Source organism: Muntiacus reevesi, chromosome 9 (genome assembly GCF_963930625.1).
Source record: "Muntiacus reevesi chromosome 9, mMunRee1.1, whole genome shotgun sequence".
Lineage (NCBI taxonomy): Eukaryota > Metazoa > Chordata > Mammalia > Artiodactyla > Cervidae > Muntiacus > Muntiacus reevesi.
The window spans coordinates 41,667,799-41,690,939 of NC_089257.1; the positions used below are offsets into that span (position 1 = coordinate 41,667,799).

The following is a 23,141-nucleotide window of genomic DNA, read 5'->3' on the forward strand; positions in this document are numbered from 1 at the left end:
AGTCCAAATATCCGTTCATATTGTACTTTTAGGATATATGCATTTGAGTAAAGTGTAGAACCAAGCAGAACACTTTTCTTAGCACAATGGAGGTCCTCACAGAAGACTTCCATCAAATTTAAAACTTCCAAGGAGGCTTTACAGTGAAAGTCTAGATATGTTGAGTTTCTAAAAAGGTAGGTCAAATACTAAGGAATTTTAAGATATTGGTGTATGTTTTCCTTCCTGTTGTTTGTTTGTTTACTTCTATAGTAAAGTCCTGTGGATTGATTTCCCAGGGAAGAGTATGGTATATGTCCCTTAGAACAAAGCATAGGGGCAGAGTGGTTACTAGATAGGGAAATGCTTATCAGATCCAAAGAAAAAATAGAAGCCCTTCCTGTAAACAGTGATGGTCTGAAGTTTAGTAAGAAATGAAATGTGGAAGAAGATGAAGCCCAGTGCTCTCCTCTTATCTAGTCTTCATTCACGGAGTTGGTGAACATGCTGGTAAATATCTAAAATATGTTAAGGGAGGCACTGAATGCAAATTGTTCAGTTTCAAATAAGAAATTTGAAATAAAATTGATTTGCAGACAGCACTGTGCTAACCCGGAACAGTGCCTTAGACTGTAAGTGGCATGTGGCATGTCTAACTAGAGTATCTCGAAAGACATCTGCTGAATTTCCAACTTCCATATGCTGTTTATGTGAAGCAGGGACCCTTATGTGTCTCATTGAAGGTGGTTGACAAGAGCTGTGAGTACTGCACTAAACTTGTTAGGTGAATGCCAAGATGAGAAGAATGGTCTTAAAGTCAAGGTCTGTTAGCAGTATAGTCAATATTGGATCTTCATTGAAATCATTAGCAAGTCAGTAAAGCTACAAAACCAAGGCAAATAGTAGATTGATGACACTAATGTTTCTGTTGTTGTTGTACTTAGACAAGAGACACAAGCTACAGAAAATTCATCAGTGGGTACATTTCAGGATCCAAGAAAGTATAAACAGTTGTGACACTGTTTTATGTTGAATTTTTCTTTCAGTGTAGTGAAATTTTTAGAAGGAAAATGTTTCAATATAAGGATTCAATTTTGAGTTGATTCAAGATACTCATAGCAAGAATGTTTAAGTTTAACACAGGCTTTCTTTAACTCAAAAGACATGATCTACCCTTAAGCAAGAGATTATTTCATGGAAACTTCCAATTGCTATTACATATATATGTATTAACATAATAGTGATCAAGTTGAGAACAGCATTATTCGAAAAAAAGCCCCACAAAATTTCATGTTATTATTTAAGATGTAGTTGAACACTTTTGATACTGATAAATATAAAGATTTAGTTTATTATAAAGTTGCTACTATATTCTTAAATCAGGCTTCCCAGGTGGTGCTAATGGTAAATAACCCGCCTGCCAGTGTAGGAGATATAAAAGACAGGGTTCGATCCCTGAGTGAGGAAGATCTCCTGGAGGAGGGCATGGCAACCCATTCCAGTATTCTTGCCTGGAGAATCCCATGGACACAGAAGTCGGGTGGGCTCTAGTCCATAAGATAGCAGAGAGTCTGATATGACTGAAGTGGCTTAGCATGCATGCATACATATTCTTAAATCATTTGTTAAATTGGTAAGCCATTTGAAAATACTTAAGTGTACTGTATAAATTAGGATTTTTCATCATGCCGCATGGAAAAATGAGAATTATATGCCATTATAAGGACACAACAGACCTAGAAAAATAGGTGCAAAAGCTAGTTCTGAAGCCAGATTGCCTGGGTTAATATTCCTCTATCATCATTCACTAATGTTACTTAAACTCCTTGGTCCTTAGATTCTTTCTCTGTAAAGTACACATAATAGTAGCATAAATTTCATGAGGACTAATTGAGAAAAATGCAAACAAGTATAGCAGTGTTTAATATGCATGTGTATGCATGCTAAATAGCTTCAGTCTGTGTCCAACTCTTTGTAACCCTAATGGACTGTGACCCACCAGGCTCCTTTGTCCATGGGATTTGCCAGGCCAGAATACATGTAGGATTCTTTAGTATACCATTCTGTGTATGGGGTGGGGAGTGGGTATGGCTAATGCGCCTAAACATGGCGCTGGGTCCTAACAGTTGTGAGGAGGGTGCTTTGTGAGGGGTAGACTAGCATGGGACGTCAGAGCAAGAGAGAATGATAGTGATGTTCAGATGGGAGTGGAAGGGAGGGTATCAGCCGAGCAGGAAGTTGGATTCTAAATGTAGTCCAAGTGATGAACTCCAGAGCCTGAGCAAAGTGGGAAGGGTATATATCTGCGAGAGGTGTCCCAAGATGAAATGTGGACCTGTGTGAGCTAAGGAGGATGTTCTGGCACCCAGACATGGCAGCCTGACACGAAGTGCTGGAACACAAGTTGGTGGAGGAGTCCTCCACGTGGTAGGGGGAGCCGTACACAGGATGTCAGAGCCCATCTTGAGTGAAGAGGAAATCTGTACTGGAGAAAGTACAGCGTTACCAAACAGAACTCTCCACTATATACAGTAGTTCAGACTCAGTATTACTCCACTGTCTCTATTTAATTTGACATGCAGAATACAGTTATAACTATTTTAATGTCCATGTCTGCTGTTGCTAATAGTGTGCATGCATGCCCAGTTGCTAAGTCATGTCTGACTCTTTGTGACCCCATGAACAGTGCCTACCATGCTCCTCTGTCCAATGGGATGTTCCAGCCAAGAATACTGGAGTGGGGTGCCATTTCCTTCTCCGTTTGCTAATGTTTAAATGAGCTGCAGAGTGTGTTGGGGTAGCTCAGAATTTTATCTTTATAAGAGAGTCTCACATTAATGCTGTGAGGCGCAGTGTGTTGAATGCCTGTGGATAGTTTCTGTGGTATGATTGATGTCCTTTCTTACGAACCATGGCTTTCTTCTTCTCTTTTTTAAACATGAGTGACTCTGACACTTCATGTAGTCTTAAAAAATTATAAAACTTAAACTTCTAAGTCCCTAAGAAGTCAACTTCTTTACTAGTTATCTTTATGATAGACTCAGTCCCTGTCTGAAAACATAAGTAAAGAGTTGTAGAACACTCTTTACTAAGCATACTAAGAGAGAATGTAGGAGAATATAGAAGACATCACTGCCAAGAATACATGAATGGGTGGCTGACTGTAGACTGGATGACTAACTGTATAAGTATAGGTCTTGATACATCAATGGATGGAAATGTATACATTGTGATTCATCTGGGATCTGCTCTTCAAAGATAAATTTACATCTATAAAAATATAATTTTGTTTGTTCACATCAACATGATTTTAAAACATCACTATGGTACTAATTTTTCCTGAGGACAAAAACAGAGTATTGTTTTATCCCAATCCACCTTGTCTCTCACTTTCTTCCAGAAGGAATACTTTATTAATTTTTTTAAAAAAATTTATTTCTAGTGTTTAATTTTTGGCTACACTTTTAAGTAATATGATTTTATTAAAGAGTGTGTATTTATTTAATATTTTTCCAGAAAAGGTCAGTCATATTAGCTCCCTTACATTCTCCCCCATATCCAAACATAGTTGCTTCACTATTTTGCTGCTGCGTCCAAATTTAAAAAAAACACTTAAATATAACTATTTAAGCAATAATATATAATCTCTTTCTACTCATCTTTGGAGGATAAACACATAAATATTAATACCATTTCCTCCAATTATGCCATGCTTAAGATATTTATTGAAATGTGGTTTTTTATTATCTCCTAATATATTATATGAGTAGGGCATGGCAACCCACTCCATTATTTTTGCCTGGAGAATCCCAATGGACAGAGCAAGCCTGGCAGGCTATGGTCCATGGGGTCAAAAGAGTCAGACACAACTGAGCAACTAAACACACACACACACAATATATATTACATATGTGTTTTTGAAATAGAGATATTTCAGATTTATTCAAGAAATTATTTGTTAATGTTTGATACTACTCTAGCACCAATTAAAAAGTAATGACAATACTCATTTTGATGATTTTATCACTGTCTCATATTTTGAAAAAACAACATATCATTTTAAAAGAGCATATCAAATAACCTAGAAATTAATTGTGAAAATGAACAGTATCTCTTGAAGTATTTATTTAAATAGCTTGAGGTTTATGTGGTTTATTGAAATATCTTATTCTTTATTTCTGCAGGTATAATTAACAGGAAAATGTTCAGGTTTCAGGATGCTTAAATATTGTTTTTGTGTGTGGCCATACTGCATGGCATGCGGGATCCTAGTTCTACCACCAGAGATTGAATATGCACCCCTTGCAGTGAATGAATAGACTCTTACCCACTGAACCTCTGGGGGAGTCCCCAGATGCCTGAATATTTACAGGTGTGACATAGATGTGGGGAAGGTGCAGAAACTTCTTTCAGAGTCATCTTAGCCAAAGTAAATATATTCAACATAAGTGGATATATTAAGAAACAGAATCCAAGAATGAAATTTTTCTAAGCATTGGGATAAAAATAGAGAATAATATTCTTAATTTTCATTGCTACTTAAATCAATGAATGAAGCTTTCTAGACTGAAATAATTCTAGTAGATCTTACATTTAATAGCAGTTATTCATTGTCCTCACTCTGAGTAGTTATTTAGAAAGAGTTGAAAACATTCAAAAGATCCATTCCTTGATGTAAAGATGACTAGAATTAATGCTGCCCCACAAGAGGTAAATGCATTATATTCTGTGTTAAAAATCTGTGTTTTTCTCCCAGTAGAAACATTTAGAAACTGATTTGGGCTGTGCCCCCCAAGCATATCTTATGGAGCTTATAAACTGTAGCTATTTCCAGCCACCCACTCTCCTTTTAACAGGCATCCCTGGACTTGAAGCTGTGCAAATATGGATCTCTATCCCACTGTGTATCATGTACCTAATTGCCCTCCTAGGAAACAGCACTATCCTCTTCATCATCAAAACCACCTCCAGCCTTCACCAGCCTCAGTACATCTTCCTGTCCATGCTGGCAGCCACAGATATTGGTCTGTCTTTATCAACTCTGACTACAGTCCTCAGTGTCTTCCTCCTGAATCACAGAGAGATTGAGTTCCACTCCTGCCTAATGCAGATGTTCTTTATCCACACCTTCTCCTCCATGGAGTCAGCCATCCTGCTGGCCATGGCCTTTGATAGATTTGTAGCTATTCGCAACCCACTGCACTACACAGTAATCTTAACCCATTCTCGGATTATGGGGATGGGGCTTGCCGCCATGATTAGGGGTGTGGTGTTGATGGTACCTTTGCCAATACTGCTCAATCGATTGCCCTTCTGCAAGGACATCATTCTATCACATAGTTATTGCTACCACCCTGATGTTATGAAGCTGGCTTGTGGCCCTATCACAGTCAACATCATATATGGGTTGTCCCTTGTCCTGTGCTCCTTTGGAGTTGACTGTATGTTCATTGTCATTTCATACATCCTAATTTTGAAAACAGTGCTGGGTATTGCCTCCAAAGATGGTCAGCTCAAGGCACTTAATACCTGTGTTTCCCACATTTTCACTGTTTGCATCTTTTATGTGCCACTCATTGTGTTGGCTCTGATTCATAGGTTTGGCACATTCACATCTCCTCTTCTGCATGTCACCATGGCCAACCTCTTCCTCTTCTTGACTCCTGTTCTTAACCCCTTGGTTTACAGTCTAAAAACAAAACAGATAAGGTTCACAGTGCACAAGGTATTCAAGAGCAGGGAAAACTTGCTAATATAATCAAATATGAGTTATATAATAAAGCTAAACTGATAAAAACAGAGAGTAGAACGGTACTTGGCAGGGACTGGGGAGATGAGGAAATAGGAAACCTTTTGTCAGAGTGCACAAACTTCTAGTTATGAAATGAGTAAATTCTGGGTATCTAATGTATAACATGGTGATGTAGTTAACAATGCTACATTATATACTTGAAAATTGCTTAGAATACATTTTAAGGGTTCCCACCACGAAAAGGAAATGATAATTATGTGACTGTGTAGATTACAAAAAGCTGTAGAAAATTCTTCAAGAAATGGGAATACCAGACTACCTGACCTGCCTCCTGAGAAGTCTGTATGCAGATCAAGAAGCAACAGTTAGAACTGGACATGGAACAACAGACAGGTTCCAAATCAAGAAAGGATGTATATTGTCACCCTGCTTATTTAACTTATATGAAGAGTACATCATGAGAAATGCTGGGCTATTCAGCCCAGCAGAAGCACAAGCTGGAATGAAGATCACCTGGAGAAATATCAATGGCCTCAGATACGCCGATGACATCAAACTTATGGCAGAAAGCGAAGAAGAACTAAAGAGCCTCTTGATGAAAGTGGAAGAGGAGAGTGAAAAAGTTGGCTTAAAACTCAACATTCATAAAACTAAGATCATGGCATCTGATCCCATCACTTCATGGCAAATAGATGGGGAAAGAGTAGAAACAGTGACTGACTTTATTTTGGGGGGTTCCAAAATCACTGCAGATGGTGATTGAAGCCATGAAATTAAAAGATGCTTGCTCCTTGGAAGAAAAGTTATGACAAACCTAGACAGAATTTTAAAAAGCAGAGACATTACTTTGCCAACAAAGGTCTGTCTAGTCAAAGCTATGGTTTATCCAGTAGTCATGCATGGATGGACAGTTGGACTATAAAGAAAGCTGAGAGCTGAAGAATTGATGCTTTTGAACTATGGTGTTGGAGAAGACTCTTGGGAGTACTTGGACTGCAAGGAGATCCAACCAGTCCATCCTAAAGGAAATCAGTCCTGAATATCCGTTGGAAGGACTGATGCTGAAACTGAAACTCCAATACTTCAGCCACCTGCTGTGAAGAACTGACTCATTTGAAAAGATCCTGATGCTGGGAAAGATTGAAGGCAGGAGGAGAAGAGGAAAACAGAGGATGAGATGGTTGGATGGCATCACTGACTCAATGGAGATGAGTTTGAGTAAACTGCAGGAGTTGGTGATGGACAGGGGGGTCTGGCATGCTGCGGTCCATGGGGCCACAAAGAGTCGAGCACTACTGGGTGACTGAACTGAACTGACTGAATTATGTGACATAATGGCGGTATTAACTAACTCTACTCTGATAATTTTGTAATATATAAGTGTATCAAATAGATACATTATATGCCTTATACTTGCAGAATGTTATATGTAAATTCTAGTTCAATAAGACCAGGGAAATTTGTTTTGTGATTTTTAAAAAGAAGAAAAAAATAAGCCTAAACAATAGAATCAAGGGCACAATTGGCAGACAGCAAAGAGTCATAATAAAGTTCATGCTTCTTCAACAACAAAAATGGATATATTCAAATAGAAATTTTATATAAAATAAATTATAGAGTCCAAAAGTCTGTTCTATACATCTGTGTCTCTTTTTCTGTTTTGCATATAGGGTTATCATTACCATCTTTTAAAATTCCATATATATGCATTAGTATACTGTATTGGTGTTTATCTTTATATTTAGACTCTGTGGGAGAAGGTGAGGGTGGGATGTTCTGAGAGAATAGCATTGAAACAAGTATACTATCAAGGGTGAAACAGATCACCAGCCCAGGTTGGATGCATGAGACAAGTGCTCAGGGCTGGTGCACTGGGAAGACCCAGAGAGATGGGGTGGGGAGGAAGGCGGGAGGGGGGATCGGGATGGGGAATACATGTAAATTCACGGCTGATTCATGTCAATGTATGGCAAAAACCACTACAATATTGTAAAGTAATTAGCCTCCAAATAATAAAAATAAATTTTAAAAATTATAAAATACAGATACAGTCAATGTCCAAATATGAGGCAGACAAAAATATGTCATACTGTTGGAGTGCAAGAAAAAGGGATGATCTCACCTACACTTTAAACACTTTCCTTCAAATTGCACGGTAATTATGATATAAGATCCTTATAGGAGATAATCAATCCCTAGATAAATCTGACTTAGCTCTATCTAAAAGTATAATGATTTAAATGTGGATGTAATCTAGAGATTAAAATGGAGCAAAATTCATGATAAAAGAGATTAGAATTTACAAATACTGTGAGGTAAGGGCCTTGGAGAAATTCTTGATGAAATAACAATTGTTTGCTAGGCCAGCAAATATGCCTAATTAAGTGCATGCTGTCACTCAGTTGTGTCTGACTCTTTGCAGTCCTCTGGACTGTAGCCCACCAGGCTCGTCTGTCCATGGGATTCTCCAGGCAAGAATACTGGAGTGGGTTGCCATGCCCATCTCCAAGGGATCTTCCCAACTCAGAGACTGAACTCGAGTCTCCTGCACTGCAGGCAGATTCTCTACCATGAGTCACCAGGAAAGCCCCTAGTTAAGTGATACATATACAGTTCTAAGAAACAACTGGATGTCTTTTTGTTTCCTGTCAAGAATACTACTCTTTCCACTCCAGTCAAGTCATTTACAGGCCACAAAAGAAGCAAATGATAGCTAAGATATTAAGATGTGAGGCTTATAAAGATATGCTCAGATTATTACTAAATTCCATGTATTATTATGAGAGGATAAATGCTTCAGCACCCTGCACACAACCCTGGCCAAATACTGAGCTCAGAAGCTTGGTGTTTGTCTTCTGTCTTTTTTAAAATTTTTTTAATTTTTGTATATGTATGTTGTCTTATTCATCTTAGATAAAATTTTAATTTTAATTGTGCTTGCATATTTCTGTTTGAGAAACTGAGATGCTTTTTAATACATATTTTTTCTTGTTTGGTTGATTTTTTGGGTTTGTGATAATCCAAACATTTCCTCTGTAATTTTTTAGTGGAATTTATGAAGAGAATTTTCTCTCTTCTCATTCTCCAAATTGCTTTAGCACACAAAAATTGGACCTCCAAGTCTTTGGTGTTATACTGTTTTGTTTATATCTCATTTATGGGGAAAGCAGGATCCTTTGTCCCTTCAAAAGCAGACATAAAAATCTATCAACTCCTATCTTCATTTGCTGCTGCAGTAGGGGGTCTGTATTTAAGGGTTACTTCAAATATTCACTTAGCTTTTTGAAAATATTGAAAACCATAAATTGTATGCTTTAAAATGATATTATGGAATATGAATTACATATTTACTCTTTCATTAATAGTTATAAGTTTTTGAAGAATGCTTAAAACTGTATATGATTGAAACTATAATAAACTAAACTATTTACAAAAGGATGGAGGATGATACCAAGTGTGATAATAATTGTATTAGGAGTGGGGAGATTGTGAGTGATTCATGCACTTTTAAATGTTCTAGACTTTTAATAAACCTGTTATGTTTGTTCATATTTGCCCATCTAAAATTATAGTTATGTTATTTATAATAATTTAAATTTTCCATACATTTACACTTAAAATCTTAAGTTAAAATTCTGTGAGCAACCTAGAGTGGTGGGAAGAGGTGGGAGGTGGCAGGGAAGTTTAAGAGGGCGGGGACATATGTGTACCTCTGACTGACTCATGTATGGCAGAAGCCAATACAATATTGTTAAGCAATTATCCTTCAATTAAAAATAAATAAATTTACTTAAGAAGTCTGTAAGCCTAGTTTATAAAGATTCTAATAATATCACATAGTAAAAATTGTCATAAGTAATACCTTTATAGTCTTTGACCTATGTCAGGACATTTTTAAATATGAAACAAACTCTGTACTTACTTTAAAGGATTATGGCAAAGGCAGGAAAATTTGATCAATGGAGACAAAATAGCTCAGCTAATCATTTATGAGATTTTTTTCAAAATGGGGGTTTAAATGGCCTGTGTCTGGCCTTGTCACAGGTAAGGAAGAGGGAATCACTGAACCTCATCTGTGTCGTATGGGGAAGGGTGGTTACTTGCAGTAAGCCGCTTCCTAAACTAAAAAAAGTTAGAAAACTCTTAAACTGTGCTGTGTGCAAATTAATCATGGGAAACCTCACAAAAATGCAATTGGAAAGCCAAAAGGGGCAGCTCTCAGGCTTGATGTCAATACAGATCCTGACCTGAAGATATGCTTTGTGTATCCGGCAGGAAGTGACAGTAATTTATTATTAGCAAGAGGAAGAAATATTTTCTCCTTGCCTGGCAATATCTCAATCAATGAAGACTGTTACCACGTAGCCAATAAAAAGCTGCTATACTATAAATTCCTTTTCCTCCAATGTTTTTTTTGTTTTTAATACTCCCCCGTCCTGCCCCCGACTTCCCCTTCTCTGTAAAAGTTTCCTCTGTTTTGTGTTATGGGGATTGCATATTGTTTGCCATAATTTCAAGTGCATGCGTGTGCTCAGTCGTGTGTGTGTCTGACTCTTCGCAACTCCATGGACTGTAGCCCTCCAGGCTACTCTGTCCATTGAATTTTCCAGGCAACAATAGGGGAGCAGGGTGCCATTTCCTACTTTAGGGGATCATCCCAACCCAGGGATCAAACCCATGTTCTCCTGTGTCTACTACATTGGCAGGAAGATTCTTTACCACTGAGTCACCTGGGACACACTTAATTCCATGTAACCAAATTGCAATTCTTTATTGCTTCTGAATAAACCTGCTTTCCTGGTAAAATAACTGGTTACTTTATTAATTTAAATTAACAGCTGTATTCCATGGTCACTGGGCTCAGATAACATACATGCATGCTCATTCTTATCTGATTCTTTGTGACCCCATGGACTGTAGCTTACCAGGCTCCTCCGTTTGTAGAAATTTCCAGGCAAGAATACTGGAGTGGGTTGCCATTTGCCAAATATACTATACTCTTATATATATATATATATATATATATATATATATGTAAAATGCATTGCTACTCATAAATACCCATTTCATAGATAAGCAAACGAAGGCACATTTCATTAAAATAATTTGTTAAAGGACACCAAAGTTCCCCAGTTTAGTGGAGTTTTGACTCCAGGCAGTTTGGCTACAAAATCTTGGGTTTATGATTGAACTCAGTGACTCTATAAACTCAGTCAAAAAACTTGGACTTATATTTTTAAATATACTACAAATATATCTCATGAGCATGGACAACTCATTTTTTTTTTTTTTTTTTTTTTTTGCATTTAGCAAGTTCACAATTTTGTGAGTTTTTATGTTGTTGTTCAGTTCTCAGTCGTGACCGACTTTTTGCAACTGGATGGATTGCAGCATGCAAGGCTTCCCTTGCAAGTCCTTCACCATCACCCAGAGCTTACTCAAAACTCATGTCCATTGAGTCGGTGATGCCATCCAACTATCTCATTTTCTTTCATCCCCTTCTCCTCCTGCCTTCAGTCTGTCCCCAGATCAGGGGCTTTTTTAATGAGTCATCTCTTATTATCAGGTGGCCAAAGTATTGGAGCATCAGCTTCAGCATAAGTCCTTTCAATGTATATTCATGGTTGATTTCCTTTAGGTGTGATCTCCTTGCAGTCCAAGGGACCATCAAGAGTCTTCTCCAACACCATAGTTCAAAAGCATCAATCCTTTGTTGCTCAGCCTTTATGGTCCAACTCTCACATCCATACATGACTACTGGAAAAACCATAGCTTGGACTATATGGACCTTTGTTGGCAAAGCAATGTCTTTTCTTTTCTTTTTTTTTTAAATTTTTTAATTTTTCAGTGGGTTTTGTCATACATTGATGTGAATCAGCCATAGAGTTACACGTATTGCTTTTCAATATGCTATCTAGGTTGGTCATAGTTTTTTTTTTTTTTCCCCAAGGAGCAAGTGTCTTTTAATTTCATGGTTGCAATCAATGTCTGCAGTGATTTTGGAGCACAAAACAATAGTCTGTCACTGTTTCCACTGTTTCCCCATCTATTTACCATGAAATGATGGGATCAGATGCCATGATCTTAGTTTTTTGAATGTTGAGTTTTAAGTCAGCTTTTTCACTCTTCTCTTTCACTTTCATCAAGAGGCTCTTTGGTTCTTCTTCACTTTCTGCCATAAGGGTGGTGTCATCTGCATATCTGAGGTTACTGATATTTCTCCCAGCAATCTTGATTGCAGCTTTTGTTTCATCCACCCTGGCATTTCACACGATGTACTCTGCATATAAGTTAAATAAGCAGTGTGACAATATACAACCTTGACATACTCCTTTTCCAATTTGAAACCAGTCTGTTTTTCCATGTGTGGTTCTAATTTTTGCTTTTTGACCTGCATACAGGTTTTTTAGGAGGCAAGTAAGGTGGTCTGGTATTCCTATCTCTTGAAGAATTTTCCACAGTTTGTTGTGTTCCACACAGTCAAAGGCTTTAGCATAGTCAATGAAGCAGGTATTTTTCTGGAATTCTCTGGCCTTTTCTATGATCCAGTGGATGTTGGCAATTTGATCTCGGGTTCCTCTGCCTTTTCTAAAGTCAGCTTCAACATCTGGGAGTTCTTGGTTCCCAAACTGTTGAAGCCTAACTTGGAGAATTTTGAGCATTACTTTGCTAGTGTGTTAGATGAGTGCAATTGTGCAGTAATTTGAACATCCTTTCAACATTGCCTTTGACATTGCCTTTCTTTGGGATTGGAATGAAAACCGACCTTTTCCAGTCCTGTGGCCACCACTGAGTTTTCCAAATTTTATGGCATGTTGAGTGTAGCACTTTAATAACATCATCTTCTAGAATGTGAAATAGCTCAGCTGGAATCCATCACCTCACTAGCTTTGTTCATAGTGATGCTTCCTAAGGCCCACTTGACTTCATACTCCAGGATGTCTGGCTGTAGGTGTGTGATCACACCACTGTGGTTATCTGGGTAACTAAGACTTTTTTTGTATAGTTTATGTGTTTTCTTGCCACCTCTTCTTTGTATCTCCTTTTTCTGTTAGGTTCATACCATTTATGTCCTTTATTGTGTCTATCTTTGCATAAAATATTCCTTTGGTATCTCTAATATTCTTGAAGAGAGCTTTCGTCCTTCCCATTCTATTGTTTTCCTCTATTTCTTTGCATTGTTCATTTTACATTGAAGTATAGTTGATTAACAATGTTGTGATAGATTTAGATGTACAGCAAAGTGATTCAGTTATATGTATATATGTATCCATTCTTTTAAAAAATCATTTCCCATTTGGTTGTTACATAATATTGAGCAGAGTTTCTTGTACTATACTATAGGTCCTGTGTTTATCCATTTTAAATATAGCAGTGTGTACATGTTGATCCCAAACTCTGTAACTATCCTTTTGCCCTCCTTCCAAACCCACATAACCATAAATTCATTCTCTAAGTCTGTAAGTCAGTTTCTGTTTTGTAAATAAGTTCATATGTATCATTTCTTTCTAGATTCTGCATATAAGTAATATTATATGATACTTCACTTTGATTTACTTCACTCAATGTGACAGTCTCTATTTCATTCATTATAAAGGCTGAGTAATATTCCACTTTATATATGTACCATATCTTTATCCATTCCTCAGGGACTCATATCTATAAATGAGAAATCTATGATAATCTACAATTCAGTTTTGTTCTAACAGTCTATGTATGTATGGCTCTAAAGGAAATCTCATCAATAACTGAATTGGTATATTTTTGTCTGTTTTGGGATATCTTCTTTCAATAATCTTGAATTCTTTAATCTATCCAAAAGAAAACTAACTAGCATGCTTTAAATTTTCTGTCAAAATTGATCTGGCTCAATTTGCATTGTTTCAAATGTGTGACAGTGTTTATCACAGAGCATAATTGAGATTGACATTTTTAAAGAAGGTTCTTGAGAAACATATTTTTAACTAAAAATAATAAGTCCTAATTTCTAGTCCTCATACTACTCCATTCACAAAGGCATACACTCTCACACATATGCACACACTCAGACACAACACTGAATCTTATTGTGATCTAGCTATTTCCATTATCTCTTCACAGGAATGTTTGCACATTGAAACTGTTTTCTCTGTATGAAGAAAATGAAAGGATTTTTTTTTTCTGACCTGATTTCTTTTCACTTTATTGCCCCAACCTTATTCTATGAGGAATTCTGTGATCTCCTAAGACATTGTAAGACCCGGCCAATCCTCAAGGGATTTGGAAGAGCCAGATGGCTTTTTAATTGAGCTTTTCCACCTGGAACATGCTCCAGCATTGCCAAAACACTACAGCATGTGAATAAATGCTCCAACCATTGTCCAGAGTTCAGCTACCCTGTCGTAGGTGCTGTGGCCCCAAATGTAACCTAGGACTTTTCTGACTAAACTTTAAGTATGAAGACCTGAAGGCAGTAATTTATTACAACTCAGAGGAAGTTCACAGGAAAAGGTTGGTTAAAGCTGAAAGGAAAAGTATTCTCATAGTGGTTGAATTTAAGGTCAATGAACCATTAATATTGCTTATGCTCTTATATTACTTCCTGTCATGATTATCATGTTAGACTTTATTTTTCTCATCTTCTCACATCCTGAAGTCCTGCTTTGAAGCTGATATCCTTCCTATTTTTTGAACATCTCCATTTCCACAAGCTCCCATTATTAACTTTTTCTTTTTCTCAAATAGTTTTATCTTTCCCAACATTAATTCTCTACCATGGAAGGGACAGATACAAAGTTATCTAAATATTAAATGTAACATAGTTTATGATAGTACTATCTACCCTTCTATTATGAAAGGGAGGCAGATTCTCACATTCTTTATTCTGTAGGGATATTTGAGGATAACATATAGGATGAGAGTTACTAGGTAGTTTAGTCTTATTGCTCCTTGCACTGGGTCCATGGAGGCCTTTTGCCACTTCCAAAAACAAGTAAAGTCCTTCCTGTCTTCCTGCCCCAGGAGTAGTTCAGAGAGACCACTGCTCCACAGCTCTAAAATGACCTAGAAAAAATAAGATTCTATTCCTAAGTGTCTTCTTTGTTTCAGGTTCCCCGAGGGAAATTATATGATACCCTGTGTATTTTCTGAAATTTAGGAGAAAAAGCAAGCTCTCCTATGTGTGTATTGCACAGCATGACAAATGACAGAGTTGTGATTTAACAGTGCAGTTGTTCTTTTGTGTTCTACAGTGGAAGGACTTTACAAAACTAGGGCTTTGAAAGGAAGATGTCCTTGCTTTCCAAATCCCCCTCTTTCCTGCTAAGCCCTATCCACCTTCCTTCTTACAGCTCTCAGCTTCCAGCAGTGCACTCTTTGCTTATCTCCTTAGCTTAAAGTCTTACTTTAGTGGCAATGTGATAGGTTCCCTCTGGTTCATTTTACTGAGGAACCAAATGGTTAAGCTGCTAACCAAGATCACAAATCTAATATATTTTAGGCATGGTGGGAGCAGGAGTCAGATTTGGGGATTTCTGATTCCAGAGCTTAAGCTCTTAAACCCTGTTCTGAATTGTATTTTTTATCCCTGCTATCTTGCAAAACTGACTCATTGGAAAAGATCCCGATGCTGGGAAAGATTGAAGGCAGGAGAAGGGGATGACAGAGGATGAGGTGGCTGAATGGCATCACTGACTCAATGGACATGAGTTTGAGCAAGCTCAGGGAGTTGGTGATGGACAGGTAAACCTGCATGCTGTAGTCCTTGGGGTAAAGAAGAATCAGACACAACAGAGAGACTAAACTGAACTAATCTTGTAAAAATCTAGTGCTGTTCTTGCTGTAACTTATACTTTATAATTTATATTTTTCCACCACCAATTTTGCACTACCCATTAACTCCTAGACACCATCTCTCATACTTGATTCCTGGTGCTCTAGTCTAAAACCACTTTTACCAACAATCTTTCTAGCCATCAGCTACAATACTTAGGGTTTCCTCAGTTTTTCATCTTCAATTATAGAATATTTTTCTTCAAAAACAACTGAAACACTTTCGTTTTTTGATTCCTAGGAGAGTTGTTATTCAGTTCTCTTTTAATCTTAACTTACTACTATTATTTCTTAATAGAAACAGTTGATTACTCTTGCTCTTTTTCCTTCTCCTAATTCCTGAAAACTACAACTACTAAGCATTTCTAGCCCTAATTCTCTTGACTAGCCTTTCCATTATAGACATCACTTATTGCTAATGTTAGTGCTAGCTCTCAGGGCAGGCCTTCCCAAAATATGGCACAATGGCATATTGATTATTTTGAATTAAATTTACTTGAGAAACAGCCAATGTAAGAAAACCTTTCTGTCTGCCCCCAAAAGCAGGAAAGTCTCTGATGTGAAAGGTACCCTTTCCTCACCAAGAGAGTTATTCGATCCCCAGAGATAGGGATTCAGGGTGAGAAGACTATGTTAATAAAACTTTCCACTTCATTACTAATTTACCATCCCAAGCCCAAACTCTGTTTAGATTCTTCATTAATTAAGCAGTGAAGGCTAAATTTCTTTGCTCTGTCAATTCCTCTCAAAGGTACTGTTTCTTTGTTTAAAAAGTTTAAAGCTGCCTGCTGTGGCCACTTCTTATGTCCCATATCTACTAGACCTCTATACACAATTAATTTTTTTCTTGTTAATCTGATTTGTCACCATTTAATTGTTAGAACAGCCAAAAGAACCCAGAAATCAAGCAGTGAAATTTCCCCTCCTTGACAGTAGTTATGACCTCTGTGTGAATGATGTCCCCTTTTCCATAACCAAGTTCTACATCTGCCCAGTCCAGTCCTTCTAACTCTCAACAAGGAATTAAAGATAATGCTAGAAAATAAATGACTGATACAATGTTTTTAAGATGGAATTTTTTTTTAGCTGAACCCTCTCTCTGAAAAAGTTTAGTTCTTGTTATGAATGGTCTAAAATGTCCTTTCATGTCATTCCCTAAGCCCAGAAACCGGGCTCAAAATCTTGATGTAAAATGAGAGACAGGGAACTTCTCCTTTATCTTGTCATTTGAATCCTGTTTGTTTTTGTCGCTTGTTTTGTTTTGCCTCCACTTAAAACTGCCCTTGTCTATGTCTCTCTCTGGTGGATCAAATACAATTGTGTAGGTTCTCACCACTTGACCTCTTAATGGCTATAAATGTAGCCAAAAAGTTTGCAATAAATCCAAGCTGCCTTTAGCACTGATGATTTTGCATTCTGATACTCATTAAAACCCTAATTATACCACATCCTCTTTACCCCTGACACTATGGTTTCTAACAAGACTCCATACTACCTATTATATCTTATTTTATTTTCTTTTTCAACTCTTCTTTTCATTCAGAAGCATATTCCTTGTGTCCTGCCCTGATATGTCTTATTCTGATGGCCATACCTTTGCTATCTTTTGTTTGATCATTTTTGTTTTGTTTATTCCTTTGTTCATATAAGTGAGTCAGCCTGGAATTACTCAGCCTAGAACAAGTGACTTGTTCTAATTTAAATTTTTCATCACCCAAATACGAGCTCATATTTGATTCTCTACTTGAATTCTGCTATGACTCTACAACTCCTCATTTAGTACCCTGCCACTGTATGCCTACTATCTTTTTGCTTATATTTTATAACTTAACAAGGGTATTATTGAAGGAACAGAGTAGTAGGACAGAAAATTTAAGTTCTAATACTGACTGACTCAAAGTCACGTGAACTTGGGAATTTGTTTACCCCTCTAAGTCTGTTATAGAGACGGAAATGGCAACCCATTCCATAATTCTTGCCTGGGGAATCCAATGGACAGAGGAGCCTGGTGAGCTACTGTTCATGAGGTCACAAAGAGTCGGACATGACTAAGTGGCTAAGCGCACACAGTCTATTAGGATTTTAGTTTTTGCTTTCCTCTGTTTTCATTTTTGTTTGGGCTTTGAAACAATAAATCTGGCTTCCTCTTTGTTGAAGTCAAGTCATCAAATAAAATAATGTTGGAGGAAAAAATACTGAATAAATTTATGTAAATAACATAGTGAGAGATCATTTTATAATGTCTTTATTTGTTCCTAGTTTTGAATAGATGCTTTTTCCACCAAGTGTGTCATACTCTGCAAGGAACTTTAGAGAAGGGATCATAAGTTGCATATCATTTCTTTCACCTAGAGAGTCTATCAAATTTTATGGTATAAATTAAGTGCTCAACAAATATTTTATGGTACAAATTAAGTGCTCAACAAATATTTTATGGTACAAATTAAGTGCTCAACAAATATCTGTGTTTCTCAGGTTTCTATTGTTCTGTCTCTCATTGTACTTATTTGAAAGAGTTTTGGTCACAAACAGTTACCAATTTATTTCTCTTTTATCAGTTTTGTCTATGTCAATCCTTGTTTATTGTTTCTTTTGTTTATACAATTTTTTCTCTATCTCTTTTCAAGCAAGAACTTTCATATCCCCAGAAGTAGTCATGAATATTATGATTGGAAAATATCCAATTCAAGTATAGAAAAGAAGGCAATGAAGTAGATGAAAGCTATGATCTGCATTAAGCATAGATATTGAATAGTATAGTCCTTTTGAGATTTAGGTAGGATGCATGGTATTTGTGAAGTATTATTATGAAGAACAAACAAGTAGCTTATAAAACATAGGCAACACTAATAAGTTATAGTAAATATAGATAGTGGCTAAGTGGTAGGTCATGTTAGGACATGTTAAATACAGAATATATGAAATATATGATAGAACAAAATATGTTATTTCTAGATAGAAAAGGGAAAAAAATCAGAAGGTATGATAATGCCATGCCTAGAATGACAGTTATGTTATAAATACCTAAATCAATCACCCATTAATAACATTGATTGTGGTTATTCTCTGATCCCCCATGTTCTCAGCCCAAGAAATATGGGCAGAATTTATGCATGTCAAACAGCCTTAAGTAAAAAATTAAAGCTGTGGCCATGCATATATGATGCTATCATGTCCCTGATAGAGTGAGCATGAGTGTTGGCTCCAAGGAGTTTTCACTTGTGGGGTTCCCTTGCTCAGACCTCACCTCATCTTTCTAACGCCATCAGCAGAGAGATAGGATATATGGATATTGCATGATCCAGTATTCAGGTACTGCAGGCTTTCCTCCCATTTGTACACTGTTTTAAACATGCTAATGAACCCCTTCTGTACCCTCGTTTCCAATACATTGTTTTGTTTTGTTTTTTTATAAAAGAATTTTTTGATGCATACAATTTTTAAAGTATTTATTGAATTTGTTACAATATTGCTTCTGTTTTGTTTTTGTTTTGTTTTGTTTTGTGTCTTGCCACAAGGCATGGGGGATCCCAGCATCTTGACCAGGGACTGAACCTTCACCTCCTGATTTAGAAGTCAAAGTCTTAACCACTGAACCACCAAGAAAGTTCCCCATTGCATGTTTTAAAGTGACTAAATTAATTATGTGATTTGTGAATCTTCATTTGTAATGTGAAAGCTGTTTAAAATACTTTGGTATAGTTCACCTGGCAGTGTTTGGAGGTTACCAGTGCATCAACAAATATACTCACAAAACAGTTGCTGCTGCTGCTGCTAAGTCACTTCATTCGTGTCCAACTCTGTGCGACCCCATAGACAGCAGCCCACCAGGCTCTGCCATCCTAATTACCTAAAAATACTACATAGGCTTTTTTAATTAAACTAAATTTAACCCTATTCAATTTTCTCTTCATGCAACAGAAATTACCTTCCTCTGCCTCTAAATTATCTTTTCAGTTATGGAATGAAACTGAGTTAACTTTACTGCTTGAATTTCCACACATACTCTCTTTTTTCAGGTTTCACCATCATGTCTATGCTCAACAGCACCCACCATCAACCACCCTTCTTCCTTCTGTCAGGAATCCCAGGACTGGAGGCATCTCATATCTGGATCTCCATCCCACTGAGCATCATGTATGTGACTGCCATCCTGGGAAACAGCATCATCATTCACATAATACACAAGACTCCCAGCCTTCATGAGCCTCAGTATGTATTCTTGTCCTTGCTAGCCACCACTGACATAGGCATGTCAGCATCTACACTGCCCACTGTTCTTAAAGTCTTTATTTTCAACCACCGAGAGACTGAGTTCCATGGTTGCCTGGCTCAGATGTTCTTCATCCACACCTTCTCTTCCATGGAGTCAGCCATGCTGCTGGCTATGGCTTTTGATCGTTTTTTGGCCATACGCAACCCACTACGCTACACCACAGTCCTGACTGCCTCCCGCATTACTCAGATGGGCCTGGCTGCTGTGGCCTGAGGGGTAGCACTGATGATGCCCTTGCCCATCCTGCTCCAACAGCTTCCCTTCTGTAGGAATATTGTTCTATCCTACTCATTCTGCCTCCACCCTGATGTGATGAAGCTGGCATGTGGGTCTATTCGTGTGAACGTTATCTATGGGCTGGTCTTGGTACTCTGCTCCTTTGGGGTTGACTCCATCTTTATTGTTCTGTCTTACGCTCTAATCCTGAAGACGATTCTGGGAATAGCTTCCAGGGAAGGATGCCTTAAGGTGCTCAACACTTGTGTCTCCCACATTCTCACTGTCTTCATTTTCTATGTCCCACTTATTGCCTTAGCCTTGATCCACAGAATAGGCAGGTACCACTCCCCTCTCCCCCACATCACCTTGTCCAATATTTTCCATTTTATCACACCTGTCCTTAACCCATTGGTTTATAGTGTGAAAACAAAGCAGATTAGAAGTGCACTAGGTAGACTGTTCAAATGTAAGACAAGATAGAACAGAGTAGAAGTATTTTGAGTAAATGATCAAAAGGCCAGGGATATTGTAAAAAGAAACAGGAATAGACATTTATTTCTTGTGTGTTGAAGTCCTGGGGTATGTTTCTGTGTGATTTTGCTTCGTAGGTGACTCAAAATGGTAAAGAATCTGCCTGCAAAGCAGGAGACCCAGGTTCAATCCCTGGGTCAGGAAAATCCCTAGGAGAAGGGCATGGCAACCCACTCCAGTATCCTTGCCTGGAGAATTCCATGGACAGAGGAGCCTGGAAGTCTCCAGTCTTTGGGGTCGCACACAGTCCGACACAACTAAGTGACTAACACTTTCACTTTGTGTAATTTTACTACAATCTTTTTGGAAGTAGGAGATTCCCTTTTAGTTTTAAATATCAGATCAGGGAATATGTTTCTAAAGGTTCCTTCACCCTCACTTTATTTTTCTCCTCCCTAAAGTTCACATCACTTATCCAGGAGCCCCATTCCAATCCAAACAGTTTGACAAATATTTCCTATATGAGAATCCCTCATATATAGTTATGTGACTCAAATTTGGTTAAAAGCAAGATATTCATATTATTATACAGAGAGTTATTATCTTTGGTGGGTTTGAGATATTATAAAGGGAAATCGTTCAAATGGGAGACAAGGGGTTTTATTTTTACATTTTTTATTGAAATCTATTTTATGACTTTTCCTGAAACCACATTAATCTAAACTTCATCTGATACAAAAATATAATAAGATTAAAGCAAAAATATAACAAAGCTTCTGTACCTAAAATTTGCCATCTATGTAATCATACTTAATTTTCTCAGGTTGTATTAAATTGGATTTCACATTAATTTGAGGAAAATATGCATCAATTAAAGTAAAATCAGGACTCTATAATTTATCTGCTATGTATCCAGGGAACACGGTGAGTGACTCTTTATGTGCTTCAATGTGAAAAGGAGTTGATACTGATGTCTATCTTCTAAGGACATTGCAAGAAGAAATGTGCTATGCTCCACATAACTTATTTAATATGCTTACCACAATGTCTGGTATATAATAAATGTTCAATAACTATTAACCATTATATTACAAGCTAAAAATATGATAAGGACAAGGGTCAAGCCAGGATTTAAAGATAAATATGAAAAAATAAAGTCTTTATTGCTCAGATGGTGATATCAAAGATGACCAGCAAATAATACAGTTGCTCTGAAGTTCAAAGACACATTTAGAGGTTCATTTTAATATATGTTTCATATGTTGAAATATAAAATCTATGTATTTGTAAATGTTTACGAGAATTCAGGCTAGATTGCCTGTATTATAACTGTGCATATCATATATTTATCTATTCAGTATTGTTACCTTAAATCAAAGACAGACATTAAGTTATTTATTTATGCTAATGATGCCTGAAAATTAACTATCACAGAGTAGAGCCATATGTTATTATTCCATTCACTTTTAATTAGCTATGTGGACATTAATTCATGAATCTATTGATTCAATAGTCATGTATAATTGTTTTTACATATCACCTTCTGTCCTTTGTTTCTTACACTCTCTCATGTTCCCCCTTATTTCGTATCTTTACATAGCTATTCTTGGCATCCACTACATGACACACATTAGGGGACAAATGAATGAGACAAAATGCTCTCATTTAGATTATTAGTACACGGTGAGTGAGACAACCAAGGAATAAAATTGTCATACTTTAAGGCAACATTAAGACAGTTGTGCCATTAATTGCTTAATTATTTAACTTACACATAAAGCAATTTATAAGAATACCAGAATGGGTCACAGATTAAATTAAATAATCTTAGGGACCCAAGCTTTAGCACTCAGTGTCATTATGTCCTTTTTTTTCTTTCTGAAGCAATCCCTCATATCTGCTTTTATCTTGTTTTTCACTCATTTTTTTTCCCTAATGTAGATAATCACATAACTGGGGAAGATGTTCTGTAAATGGTTTTGTGTCCTTTCACTGTCCAGTAGAAAGGGTAATCTTAAACTCTTAATAGCATATTATGTAAAGGGGAAGAATTTTTTTCTTCAGTTTTTAATCTCTGTGGTTGAAAGGTCAGGAGAGGGATTTATTAGAATATTGTTATTATTGGTCTCACTCAAGCTGTACAGAGAGGTAAGGAGTTCCTCAAAGGAAATTTACCTGCAGTCTTCAAAAAATGGAACAATGTTGAGAAATGATCCCCATTTCCCTATCATTATACTTAAGAGTGTCAATATTAAAACCCTTTTGAATGGAAAGACTCAATAAAGAAAAATATTAAATCAGATTTTAAAACTTGTAGAAACATACTAAGAATCAGAATTTCATTTTATGTTTTGAAGGTACTCATGATATTTCTCAAATGACCTCTCAGTAAGATCAAAGATTATACATTTATATATATTTTACTCCCTCTATTCAGTTAATATACAACAGATTTCAGCTAGATGAATGCTTTTGAAATCGAGATAGAGGTTAAGCTTCCATGGTCTTTCTTTTCATGATTGTTTCAGTCTTGCAAGCAGAAGTTTCTAATAAACCCAGTCTTCACTGGCTCACTTTCCTCCTAATTTACATAATTTAAACCGAGTCTCCAATTCACTAATTATATATAGGTGC

The 23,141-nt window shown here is 36.8% G+C and overlaps 1 protein-coding gene and 1 pseudogene across 1 annotated transcript; both read left to right on the plus strand.

Moving 5' to 3' along the window:
• Positions 1-4,783: 4,783 nt before the first annotated feature.
• Positions 4,784-5,737, plus strand: LOC136175807 (olfactory receptor 51A4-like). Its single transcript, XM_065946019.1, has one exon. The coding sequence runs from the start codon at positions 4,784-4,786 to the stop codon at positions 5,735-5,737; it is 954 nt and encodes a 317-aa protein (XP_065802091.1).
• A 13,834-nt stretch (positions 5,738-19,571) lies between these two features.
• On the plus strand, positions 19,572-20,516 carry LOC136175808 (olfactory receptor 51I2-like; annotated as a pseudogene).
• Positions 20,517-23,141: the final 2,625 nt, after the last annotated feature.

Excerpts from the sequence above, each read along its gene's own strand:
- LOC136175807 (XM_065946019.1), top strand. The coding sequence starts at position 4,784 with ATGGAGCTTATAAACTGTAGCTATTTCCAGCCACCCACTCTCCTTTTA.